Source organism: Engraulis encrasicolus, chromosome 14 (assembly GCF_034702125.1).
Source record: "Engraulis encrasicolus isolate BLACKSEA-1 chromosome 14, IST_EnEncr_1.0, whole genome shotgun sequence".
NCBI classification, from domain to species: domain Eukaryota; kingdom Metazoa; phylum Chordata; class Actinopteri; order Clupeiformes; family Engraulidae; genus Engraulis; species Engraulis encrasicolus.
In genome coordinates, this window is record NC_085870.1 from 46,220,290 (window position 1) to 46,233,047 (window position 12,758).

Sequence of the window (12,758 nt, forward strand, 5' to 3'; positions counted from 1 at the left end):
CAACTTATCTGGCTGTTTTACTGAAAGCCTTACAAAGTCATTAAACAGAGTTTGTGCTGCAATGGTGTGCTCTACTAATATTAATGGTATACCGTCTTTGGGGTGCCCACATTTATGCACAAGCCTATTAGTTTAAGTCCACATAAAATTGTTGGTTACACTATTTAAGTGTTCACAACGCAATTGTGTCTTTTCCCAATATGGTTCCGCAATTGTTTAACACAGTTGTTCTTAACCTGGAGTGTGCCAAAGATTATAGGGGGTGCACGGAATTTTGTTTGTGTTGAGGTTGTGATCAAAACTCAGCTTGCGAACATTATAATTAGGCCAAATCAAAACCAAATTAATACATGCTTTGGTCCCCATGTGACAGCATTAAGATTTTGATTAGGGTCTCAAGCAAGAATCATTATATTGAATCACTTCAATCATTTTTCAATGCGTACTACACACGTGTAGAAGTTTGGGGTGGGGGTGTGTGGCTTGTCTGGCACAGGTAAGGTGGTGCTTTGAAAAAAAAGAACCACTGGTTTCACATATGAAATGAAGCTGCTGCGTCAAAAGCTCAAAAAGAGATAAATCCATGTAATGATTTTCTAAAAGGGTGCCCAAACTCTCATCGTACTTCTGTATGTAAAAAGTCCCGAAACAAGAAAGACAGAAAACCCAAGAGCAGCAGACAGTACAGTGAGAATAGGTGCCATGGGCGTGGAAAAGTTGAAAAGAGTTGACCTGATTTACAATCTTTTGACATCCATTGTTTGGCTTGACAGCATTTCAACATTGTAAGCAATGTCATTTTGTTCATTCTTTGGAAACAAATCACACTTCAAAGACAAAATATTTGGCTTTGTGCGACCAGATTTAATTTTGATAACATTATAAACGGTACAAACACGGGGGTGAAAACCTCCATGGTGTTTTTTGTTTGTTTTCATTAAAAGAAGCCATTACATGGTTCCAACATTTTCATACATTTCCCTTGTGTGCGCGCAAGCAAACAATAATGACAAAACAGAACCTTCGACATGAAATGGCTGAGAAAAAGAAAAAACTAAAAATCATGAAGTTTCGGACCAAAATTTCACATGCTTGCCATATTACAGCTGCACGACAACGCACACTTCGAAAAAAATGCACAGACTACAGTTATGCGATTCTTACATTCAGACTATGATGATCTATATATAAAGACAGACGTCCAAGACGGAACTGAAGGTGTGGAATGCTGCAGAGTGGTGATGGGACTAACAGTAAAGCACTGACACCTGAGCACAACAACTATTTACAAAAATCACAGATGATCAGGTACCTTGTATAGATCACACAACGGTGGGGGGAAATGCCAAAAAAACGAAGATAAAATCTAACATAGCTCCATTAAAAAAGGCTCTGAGGGGAGGAAAAACAGACACACACACGCATACACTCATACATACAAGACTGTGGGGCAGTAGTGCCCATTGATGGTCGACCGTTCTGATGTTTTTTACTTTCATTGTCTAGAACTCTGACCAGCGAAATGTTCTTCAGCCACAGCAGACCGTCCACCAGGCGTTTACCTCCGATCATTGGACCTGGAACGGCTGCAGGAACAGAGACACACACAAGAGATACCATCAGATCTTCAAGGCTAATACACAAAGGCAAGAGCCATGAGACTACTTGCCACAGGCGTGGCACTTTGGCATCTGTCATTAGATGACTGACAGGATTATAGGGGCACATGCAAGCCTCCAGGCGAGAGGGAGGTAAACCTGTTGAGTGTTCCATGACAAGCAACTCAATGCGTGTTGAAGACAGGAGGATGTGTGTGGGGTGCTGTGGCGCCAACACACCTGCCCACCTACAGGCTACATGATTTACCCATGGGGAACCAGGCTGGACTCTGGCCTGGATCATTTCTAGGGGTGTAAATAATAATCGATATGTATTGATGCATCTATCCTACGGCCGACGATTGCATCGAATCGTAGGGCATTCTTAAATATCGAAAATAATCAAAATCACAGAAGTGGAGAAGAATTTGGAAAAAATCGAATCATATTGTCGGGCATTCTTAAGCATCCAAAATAATCAAATTGCTGCCTTAAGAAATCGATATTGATTTACACCTCTAGTCATTTCCCACCACTACCCCATGTCTCTTCCCCTGCTTCCCATCTGCTCGACAACAAAAACATCTGTGCTTACCTGCGTGACCGAGAGAAAGATCTGGAAGGTTTATGGTTCCTGTCCCGTGAGAGGGACCTCTCCCTCCTGCGTTCTCTGGAGACCGACCTGCACAAGACAACAGAGACAAGTTTCAAGCACAGAACATCAGATCAGATCAGATCAGTCTGCTTGCTCCAAAAAAACACATGTGTAAAGCATGTGTACATACAGGTAAAAGCCATGTGAAAAATTCAGCATGTACACTAAAACCGTCAAAGCACTACAAAGCTGTGGTGTGTGCATGCAACTCAACACACATACAGCCCTAGAGTGCTGGAAGCCAATTCCTTGTATGCACGAGCACACTTGGCCGAAACAGCTGTCACAGCCAGGCATATTATGAGAATTTGTTTTGTGCAGCTTTGAGCTTCAGGCAATCCGCCTGCTCCATTGCATCAATCTATCTAGGAACCTATGGGGCGTAATTCTCAGCTTTCCAGCTGGAGAAAAGGATGGAACGGGACATGATGTTAGGCGGTGCTTACCTGCTACGACTCCTACTGAAGCTCCTTCTCCGTGGGGATCTGGGTGGAGGGAGGAGGAGGAGAGGAGGGGAGAGGAGAGTGTGAGAGAGGGCACGAGGTGCCATGGCTTCCCTGTCCTGCAATGCCAGCTCATGTCATGTCTGTCCTACATGAAACCCTACCCCCCCACACCTACACAATTCTGAGGGCTGCAACAGCTAACCACCTGGTAAGCACAAAACTCCCAAACCATCCCTGTTAAAAGATGGTGGGGGTGGAAATGTGGGTTTTTTGGGGGTTTTCTTTGGTCTCCGTTTGGAGGGGGATGCCTGGAAGCTCAACTCTTGTCTGAATGGCCAACTATTATCATACATGTGCTCAATTGCAAGGATGGACTAAAAGCACTAAGGATTGTGTGTTCATAGAGAAGCAGAGGATAAAAACAAACGGTTTTGATTTGTTTTTGAGTTAAGCACCCAGGTCAAGGCGTCGGAGGGAAAAACACACTAGGACCCCACCAAGAGAACTGAAAAAAAGGCCGTTTGTGTCAGGAAAGCCAAAAGGTACCCAGTGAGCTGCAAGGATGCCATCCCCCACCCACCCCTTCTCACGTCATACACACACACACACACACACACACACAGACACACACACACCACCCAACCCCTGAACCAAATGACAAGGAAACAGCAAGAGTAGCTCTCATCAGGACCGCTCCTCATAAGAGTCTCCAATGACTCGCCAAGTCTTTTTGTTGTTGCTATGTTGCAATACACAGGGGTAGGTTAAACCATCCTCACCTTGCATTAGTCTACTGGGAGGCATTTACAAAGAAGTTGTCAACAGCTATTGCCTGTCAAACACATCTCAACCAATAAAATAAAAAAAAGTTTAACTAAAGAAATGACTCAAAACCAACCCTCTGCCTGACAAAAACAAAAAAAGGGAGCAGCCTTTTCTCTGCACTTTTACAACTGTCATCAGCAGTAAACCGTATGAATCAGGAGGAACTTACTAGTCTTTTGGTTTTCAACAAGCTAGAAATGACGAGGGGGATGCAGACTGTCGGCTGGGTAGGAGGTAGAATTGGCAGAATTGGGCTGGCCTGATGCAGCGAAGGTGATTAGTTGGTTGACTGGTTGGTTGGCGGATGTGGGGGCTGGCTGTGGATTTTTCCTGCTTTTATTGGTTAGCCGAGGGCTGCAGCCGCAGGCAGGTGGGCGGGCGGGTGGGTTGTGGTGTGTAGACTTTTGGGAACGCAAAACGGTGTGCTGATTGGTTGGATTTGAGAGGTGGGCCGGGTTGCCTGCTGACTGGGTGTTAAGGTTGGAGGAAGAAGGAGGTTGGAGGAGGAGGAGGCTGAGAACGGCATGCTCAGGAACCAATGGGCTGATGGGCGACCTGAAGGTTTGCCATGCCTGGGTCATGTGACACAGCACCAGCCAAGCTGATTGGGGCACGCCGATCAGCGGTCACATGATGCTGAAAGGACTAGTTGACTGAGTCACAGGTTGGTGAGAAGAGGCATGGTGGTGACTCTGTAACGGGTTCATTTGGGTCAATTAATATAGATGGTAAATGAAAGCAACTTTTTTTAAGTAAAAAAAAAAAGAAAGAAAGAAAAGCTAGCATTTCAACCAACCCAATATATCCTGTAATAAATATTCAACCCACCCCTTTCCCAAACTGTTAGAAAAATATTTAGAAGGTTAAGATCAGGGCTGCCAACTGGCAAATTGCTAAGAAAAAAATATATATTTAAAAAAAAAAAAAATCTAAAAACGTCCCTACACCTTTTTCAGAACGGGTTAATGAAAATATATTTTTCCCTGCTTTTTCAGACAGCCCAGTTACCATACAATCCACCCTACACCTACCGCACTTGGTTTGGAAAATGATCTGTATAATATTCAATGACCAAATGAAAGGAAATGAAGATGATTAAGTCCTTAAAAGTAGACTACATGCCCTAATCTTTCAATAAATAAACAAAGGAGAGAAAACATTTCACATTCTGGGCTACACGATACAAAAAAACACTACTTTGAGGAAACAGTAACAAGTCATAAGAGACGCAGCATGAGGATAGCAGGGGAAGAATAATTTAACAAAAACAAAAACGATAGGAGAGTGTTAAACTTGGGAGATGTGAATTTGAGGGGAAATGGGTTAGTCACACCCACAGATCTCTAAATTGAGGACTGAAGCCAGGTGATTTGAGAGGCAGTGAGCGAGTGGGAGCGAAAGGGTGTGTGCGCGTGCATGTGTGGTTACCGGCGACGGGCTGGCGGACTGCGTCGACTGCGGTACGAGTCATCTCGTGGTCGTCGGCTGCTCCAGGAGGGCGGCGGGCCTCGGCTGCGAGAACGCTTCTCACCGGAGGACAGTTCCACGCGCACGCGACAGCCACACAGCGTCCTGCAAAAACAAACACCACACATGCCAAAGAGCTTCAGCACAAGCTCCACAAATATCATGATTGAGAGGTTTAAAATAAGTAGCACTATATAAATAAAAACACTATACAACCAATTCAGAAAAAATGACAATTTAATGACAAATGTGTTTAATGACAAATGTGAATTGGGCGATTTTTCAAAAACTTTACTTTTGAACCAATCTTTTCCCCCTCTACTCCTCACTTAGCTGACATGCTCACGGCAGCAGCCAGTCATGATCTCAGCATTTCTGATGGAGGGCTGTAACGCAAGCAGTTTTTTTTTACCTTCCGTCGAGCTCCCTCACTGCGTCTGTCGCATCCCTGGGATCTTCAAACTCCACGAAGGCAAAGCCCGGGGGGTTTCTGGCCACCCAGACGCTGCGCAGGGGTCCGTAGTAGCCAAAGGACCGCTCAAGCTCTGTCTTGTTGCCATTGTTCCCAAGGTTCCCCACATACACCTTGCAGTCGAGCGGACAGTCTCTGTGCATGGTGGCCTGCGAAGGCATTAGCACAACAGAGGACATTTATGAGGTTATGCACGCAGCAAGATGTTTCACGCACACTGGCACCACGGTGCCTTTTCAGCTGCATTTATAGCAGCGTAGAATACCTTCAAGCTGCACTTGGAGAAGGTGTGGCCACTGAAGCCCTTGCATAGAGGCCTGGTTTGGTCTCATGTCACGGCTGTGTGAACCTGTCAGATGAATAGATGGCACTTGTATGGGGCAAAGTTCAGGTTGTTAACAAAAGGGGCTGGAAAGGCAAGTTTACATTGCCACAGGCTTCTTGATCAGAACATGCAAGTCGGTGCTGAATGCTTAGGCTCGCATTACTGAAATTACATCAAGATCACAATGTTTTCTTTAGAAGAGGACCACAGATGAATGGGGCCAGGAGTTACAGGTTCATCAACAAAATAATTCCTCAGAGGCACAGTCAATTGTTACAATTCTCTCATGAGCTACCCTTTGTTAAACGGAGCGTAAAATGATGAATCACCCAAGCAGCAGCTGAAATCCAGGGTGGCTCCACTGGTTCATTACTGGAGCAACAAAGAGGAGTCATTAAAAACGGCTCATATGTAGTTCTCTAGTTCAAAGCAATTATCTCGTTAGTTGGCACTACTCCACTTTTGAACTGAAGACATGCAAAGTTGGAAGCTTCCAGTGGGAATTAAATGGGTTGCTATATGCTCAAGAACAGGGAATTTTCAGAGCACAAGGTTTGGAAATTGAAGAAACATGTTGAAACGATTAGAACTGATACACATTGTTTAGTGTCTCATAACTAACCCACAGACACAGAGCAGACTACTAACTTTTACTGCAGAACTGTTTTAAGTCACACAGCCATTGCACATTACTCCAAGAGGAATGGACAACTTTTGTGCATCTTGACAGCCTCTCTGGGTGCAAGATTGAATGTCAACACCACATTTTACCCCAGAAACCAAGTGCCCATCTATGTTTTAGGCGTATAACAGTGTCTACAAACCTCAAATCATGGTGCACTGGGTGTTCATATAAATGTTTTTGGAGCAATACAATTAACAGTCATCACTTTTATTGTTTTCTCACTGTCCATTCTCATACTAATGACTTTAGTCTCTGCACCATGAGAAATGGCAACAAGTCGGCAACTGGAACAAGTCAAAGTGAATGCGGCTAATGACGGTGAAATTACAAAACTACAGAGAACTGTGCTATGCGTGTTGGCAGCTGTGCCTGGACAAGAATGTTTGCCAATTTAAGAGGTGGTGACAGAACAATAAAAATGATAGCTGTAAATTATGTTGAGTATTACTTCAGGTCAGGATTAATAACCAACCACTTACGTTAAAGTGGTTTTGGGTGTGTGTACATTTATGAGACACCCTTTACGTGTAATCTTCTCACTGTCATCAAAGTGTGTCCTGGGCCTTTTACAACTACCCTGGTGACGCCAGCACTTCCCCCCAAAGATCTATTACAATAACTGGAATGCTGTGGCCATGGCCTTGATGTGGTCATGAAATGTTTGCGATAAGACAACGGGAGTGCGTGGCAGTGAAGTAAGTAGATTCCTGCTTGTTAGTAAAGAATTACAGCTTCATTCAAACCAGAATTGCAAATTAGCGAGGCAAGTATGTGCTTAACTAAAGGAAAACAAAAGGTAAAGTTAGGTACATTCGGACAAAATGTCACTTGTGTCACGCACGTGAAACCAGTTTGACTTTCGCTTAGTACACAATTCCCAATATACGATTCCCTGATTGACGCTCCCAACTCAGGACGCTCCCATTTCATATCGCTCCCACTAGCCAGACTATCGGTACCACCGCCATATGACGGAGCCAGTTATCTTGTTGATGTTAGTTTTTTGTTTCTAACCCTAACCCTAACCTTAACCCTAACCCTAACCCTAAATTGCTTGTATGTGGCAGTATATGATAATACGTGAAATATAATCGGGTGGGACCGCACGTCCGGGAGTGATAGAAACACCTGGGACCGCACGTCCGGGAGCGATCTCAGTTGGGAGTCTCCATCCCCTTACCCCAATATACTATGAGTTGTGTGTGATTGTGGATGTTTTCAATGTGCTAGCTAGCACAACTCGACAGAGAAGCAGAGCAACGTTATCAACAACTGAAGACTCCTCCATCCAAAAATCAGATAAGTTGAGAATCTGCAGTGCACACCTTTATATTCTACAAACGATAGACATCATACCCCGCCTTTGTCTAACATTACATTCCAAAATGGCGGTGAATGCTTTTCTCCTTAGCGGTTTCCTATCTGGTTCGCTCGTTTTAGAATAATTAGAAGTCGGTTTCATTTGGTTAACTCTATTAGAATTGCCACATTTTGCTTTATACAGCGAATAACATTAAGTTATAAGAGCTAGTCCGCCACTCTTTTCAGTTTGAGCCTGATACTAGTTCTCGTAGCAATTACAGCATAGCCTAGCATACTTTATGATTGGCTGCAACACGCTTATTTTGGAAATGGCAGCAGCTATAGTAAAATCCACTGTGCATAGTAGATACGCACAACCTTCAGAGGGCAATTAGATGGGAATCACATCGTTAAGATGATTCCATAAGGTATATTATTGAAGTTATTTACCGTCAATGTCGCTTCGTATAAATCTCCGTTACTCTCGTGGTGCGAAGGGTGCGAGTCCTGAATAAAATGGCGTTGGATCGTTGCATACCACGGATATCCGGTCTCAATATGGACACGACTTCCGGCTCTTTGTGTCAATCAATTAATCAATCAAAATGAGATTTACACTGGACACTGACTCTGTATTACATTAGGCTACATTACATATTTTATTTGGCAGACGCTTTATAACCAAAGCGACTTACAAACGAGGACATAGGCCCAGCAACATCACTAGCAAATACACACACATAGGCCTACAGCTACATAGGCCTACATGTTTCACACACACACACACACACACACACACACACACACACACACACACACACACACACACACACACACACACACACACACACACACACACACACACACACACACACACACGCACGTCAAAAGGTCTGGCATGGGTTTAGGGCGCAGCTCAAGCATTAAGTAGATAGTCACGAAAGAGGAGAGGCCTCTAGGCCTGTAGGCCTATACGAAAATGCTGTCTAGTAGGCTAGGCCTAGGCCTACACATAAATTGGATTATCCTATATTACCTTGTGCAGAGGTGGAACGTAACTAAGTATTTTTACTTCGTTACTGTACTTAAGTAGTTTTTTCTGAAATTTGTACTTACTTGAGTAAAAATAAAAATGCAGACTTTTACTTTTACTCAATTACATTTTTTGACAATTACTTGTACTTTCTACTCCTTACATTTCTAGGAGAAGACTTTGTTACTAGTTACATTTATCCTAGGTTTTCCTGTTGTGTTTCGTGGATATTTCAGTAGCCTCAGCTGCGGGCAGGGAGGCGGGACCAAGCCCCTCTTCCAAATTGACACCCAGACAGAAAATATACTTTTAAAAACATTAACAGGACTCCATAGTCATGTTCAAATGGAACCGAAAACCGTTGCAGACAATTTTTCCTATTGTATCAAGTAGGTAGACATGGAGAAAGACAGCCATTGCGCGTGTAGGCCTACTTGTACTTTTGTACTGAAAAGTACATTTAAAAGTTAGTACTTAGGACTTTTACTTAAGTACGTTTTTGGTAAACAACTTTTACTTTCACTTGAGTAATTTTTTCGCAGGGTACTTCTACTTTTACTTAAGTACACAACTTCAGTACTTCTTCCACCTCTGACCTTGTGTGATTTAATGGCTTTAGCAGCAAATTAGGTTCAACATGAGCTAGGCCTAGGCCTATGTTGGTTTGATTTGCTGAATAGGCTATTGTGATTCCAATTCAGAGCCCAATGGCATATTGTAACATGAACTAAGACATGTCCAGCCAGCCAATGAGGTGAGGACATGTAGGCTTACTATTACATTTCTTTGCATGGCCCTGTTGCTAGTCAGAAGCGTTAAAACAGGCAAGAATTTTTTGTGACTCAGATTGGCCAGGCCTTCCTCCCTGACTCTCCATCTCCTTACCACCTCTTTGCAGAAAGTAATCAAAGGTCGTCAAGGTGATGGTTCCTGTGCTATGGCTATGCATTCAAGCTGAGTGATTAAGTTATGAGGATGATTTGACAAGTGTGCTCAGGCGTTGCTCTTCATAGCAATTGGTCCTTGCAGCAATTCCATGACAAAAGAATTTTAATGAGTGTGAATCTAGGCGGATTAAAGCCCCATTATGTTCAAGGAGTGCTACCAGTGGAAAGCGATGTTGTTTTGATGATGTTATTTCTATCCTCCTATAGCCTACTGTATAGGCCTACCTAATTTTTTTCTTTAACAAAAGCAAATTGAGTTACTTCTGGAAATGTATGGAATTATGTAAGAAATGATGCAATGCATGCATAACGAAAATGTCTTTGACGTTCTTATGGGATAATAGGCTATTTTAATCCCCAAACAGGGTCAATAGTAGATCATAATAAAAGGATATGTCAAAGAAAGCCCCTTAAATTGTATTGACTGCATGGCTATTGATATGACTCAGGCCTGAGCTATAACAAACATCTCAGTAAACAGTGCATTGTTCAGTTGCATTAATTTTGAAACTGGCCTTAAATTCACCTCTTGAGATATTCACACTTCAATAGGGGAGAGCATTTCATTACCTGTCTACAGTTGGGCATGAGAGAATCAGAATGACGCATGGGCTTCCAGGGTGGAATGGATGGGATGTGTGCGTCAATCCCTACGTACAGCATTTAAAAGCCAAGGTGCACCACTTGAGCAGTGAGGTTTGTCAAAGGAAGAAGGGTATACAGCCTGTTCACCTGTCACCACTCAGGACCAGGTAGGTTTGTGGAGAAACGTTTTACGGAGAAACTTTTTATTATAATAATTCAGATAAATGTTAATTCACATGCAAGCTGAATTTTAAAATATCGAAAACATCAGAGCACCAAATGTACTTGTTGAGAGAATTATCCATTTTTTTGAGAAATGTTCATGTGAGGATACTATACTTTTTTCTTCTTGCATACAGACAATGCTTGCATCCCAGTCGCAGTCTGTAGCAGTGATGGTTCTCGTGGTCTTGACAGCTGCACATTGTCAGGATGACAGACGGTGAGTCTGAAAAAAAATAGTCTGAAAAGTCAGTGTCTGAAAAAAAAATAGGGTGGCGTATTTTACATTATGTTATACATATGCTTTTTTATTTTCCTCTCCTGGACTGGATTGCATGTGTGTATGTTCTGTATATCCTTGCCATTTCCATACTTTGTGAACTGTTCTGATGTTCAGATAGGACTAATTTAATTTTAACAGTTTTTTTTTTAATCATAATTAAAGGAAATTAAAAGCTTTTATCCATTTGAAATGTGGGCTCTGTTGAACATGTCATCAATCAGGATTTTCCTGCCAATGCAGTTGAACGACTGACTGATCTTTCACATGATGACAACAGATTTGCAATGACATGGTGCCAGATGTGTTGCAATTAATAATCATGATTACCATGTTTATTAAAAATATTCAGTTTGTTACTTTTCAATACTACTAATATAGATATTCAGACACCTTAATAGTTTGTGATATTGCGCTACTTTGTGCTACTGTTTTTTTTAACTGAAACATTTTATCACCATTAACTCTGTACCAAACCACAAACACTCACGCAAGGTAAAGAGAAGTTACAATGGGCACACTGATAATTAGAAGGCAGAATCAAGTTGTTTGACAGGATTATTACATTTTTGGTGGGAAATGGAGGGTGCTTTACAATTTCAACCATTTGTCAATTTTCTTACTTTTGTTGTGATGTGCAATATTTGCATTATAAATAGACTCAACATTTTTTTTCTTGTTAGCTGACTCTATATGTCTCGTTCTCTCTCTCTCTCTCTCTCTCTCTCTCTCTCTCTCTCTCTCTCTCTCTCTCTCTCTCTCTCTCTCTCTCTCTCTATTGCTCCCTCTTTCCTTCTTGGTACATTATTTGAATTAATTACTATTTTCAATTGTCCTTTGCTTCATATATTTCTTTCTCCCCCTTCCTCCTCCTCTCTCTCTCTCTCTCTCTCTCAGGAGGGCAGTGACTGAGCACCAGCTGCTCCATGACCGTGGCCGCACCATCCAGAGTCTGAAGCGTCTGATCTGGCTCTCCAGCGCCATAGAGGGTCTTCACACAGCTCAGGCGCGTGACGCCTCCACCAGCAGCAGCGAGCAGCCATCCAGGTGCTGCTCCAGAGCACAGCAGCAGCAGCTTCTGTCCGAAGGCACCAACGACAGCAGAGACCACAGAGGAGCAGTGGAGACATTGTTTGGTGACATCTTCAGACCGCACATTCCAGCCGTGTTGCCCAGCTCAGACAAATAGTTTTGTCATATCAAATTCGTATTGTACATTTCTTGGTTTCTAAAATATGTCTTACCAATTCTCATCTGTGCCAACTGGTATCTTGTTACTCTAGTCTCCTCTATTAACTGTACAGGGCATGCCTATGTATGAGGATCTTAATGTGTCTTTATACACATCCTTTGAGCCACACTTGTTTTCAGACGATTAGAGGAAGTGGCAGAATGGTCATCGGTCCTGCCATTGCTGTAAATATGCTTGGGATAATATATTGGGGCTATACGCGTGGGAAGATCTGTGTGAAAATGTTAAATGCAAAGCAATGCAAATGTCAATGTCTAAAAGAATGATTTATTGCTTTCAACAGCGCTGTTTGACAGTGTAATGTCATTGAAACAGATGAGGGTCGATTTGAAGGTGGTGATTGATGATCGGGTGTGTCAGATGAGAATGGCATGTGGTCGAGCAGTTTGAAAACAATAAAAGGCTCTTGGTTTATGTTTGGGGTTTTTTCTACTTCTTTTTGCACTGCTTGTTTTGGGAGAGGAGGGAAGCAAAAGCTTTTGTACAGAGCTGGACTGGTAATCTTGCATGCATGTAATTTTCTCATTGGGCAGACACTTTTTTGTTGTTGTTGTTTCTTAGTTTATTCTTAGGTCCTGGCCGACAGTTTAGAGGCCAGGGGGCTGAGTGAGTCAAGCGGGCTATAGTACAAAATCAGTTTGTACTGTATGTGTGTGAGGTGCCA

At 42.7% G+C, this 12,758-nt stretch overlaps 2 protein-coding genes across 3 annotated transcripts; one reads left to right on the plus strand and one right to left on the minus strand.

The window, feature by feature from the left end:
• Positions 1-841: 841 nt before the first annotated feature.
• srsf3b (serine and arginine rich splicing factor 3b) lies at positions 842-8,338 on the minus strand. Of its 2 annotated transcripts, XM_063215940.1 has the most exons (6): positions 8,226-8,338; positions 5,404-5,612; positions 4,953-5,096; positions 2,700-2,738; positions 2,194-2,280; positions 842-1,586 (listed from the first exon to the last, which is right to left on the minus strand). In XM_063215940.1, the coding sequence occupies exons 2-6, from the start codon at positions 5,604-5,606 to the stop codon at positions 1,559-1,561; spliced, it is 501 nt and encodes a 166-aa protein (XP_063072010.1). In that variant the 5' UTR covers positions 5,607-5,612; positions 8,226-8,338; the 3' UTR covers positions 842-1,558. The 2 variants fall into 2 exon arrangements, with proteins under 2 accessions (XP_063072010.1, XP_063072011.1); XM_063215941.1 differs by lacking the exon at positions 2,700-2,738.
• Positions 8,339-10,156: 1,818 nt separating this feature from the next.
• Positions 10,157-12,508, plus strand: pth4 (parathyroid hormone 4). Its single transcript, XM_063215942.1, has 3 exons — positions 10,157-10,507; positions 10,700-10,782; positions 11,740-12,508. The coding sequence occupies exons 2-3, from the start codon at positions 10,703-10,705 to the stop codon at positions 12,029-12,031; spliced, it is 372 nt and encodes a 123-aa protein (XP_063072012.1). The 5' UTR covers positions 10,157-10,507; positions 10,700-10,702; the 3' UTR covers positions 12,032-12,508.
• Positions 12,509-12,758: the final 250 nt, after the last annotated feature.

Bases quoted from the DNA above. Each gene is read 5' to 3' on its own strand.
- pth4 (XM_063215942.1), top strand. From the start codon at position 10,703: ATGCTTGCATCCCAGTCGCAGTCTGTAGCAGTGATGGTTCTCGTGGTC. The intron at 10,783-11,739 runs GTGAGTCTGAAA...TCTCTCTCTCAG, and splicing joins CATTGTCAGGATGACAGACG to GAGGGCAGTGACTGAGCACC.
- srsf3b (XM_063215940.1), bottom strand. From the start codon at position 5,606: ATGCACAGAGACTGTCCGCTCGACTGCAAGGTGTATGTGGGGAACCTT. The intron at 2,739-4,952 runs GTAACCACACAT...CCCTCCACCCAG, and splicing joins AGTCCGCCAGCCCGTCGCCG to ATCCCCACGGAGAAGGAGCT. The intron at 2,281-2,699 runs GTAAGCACCGCC...TGTCTTGTGCAG, and splicing joins TTCAGTAGGAGTCGTAGCAG to GTCGGTCTCCAGAGAACGCA.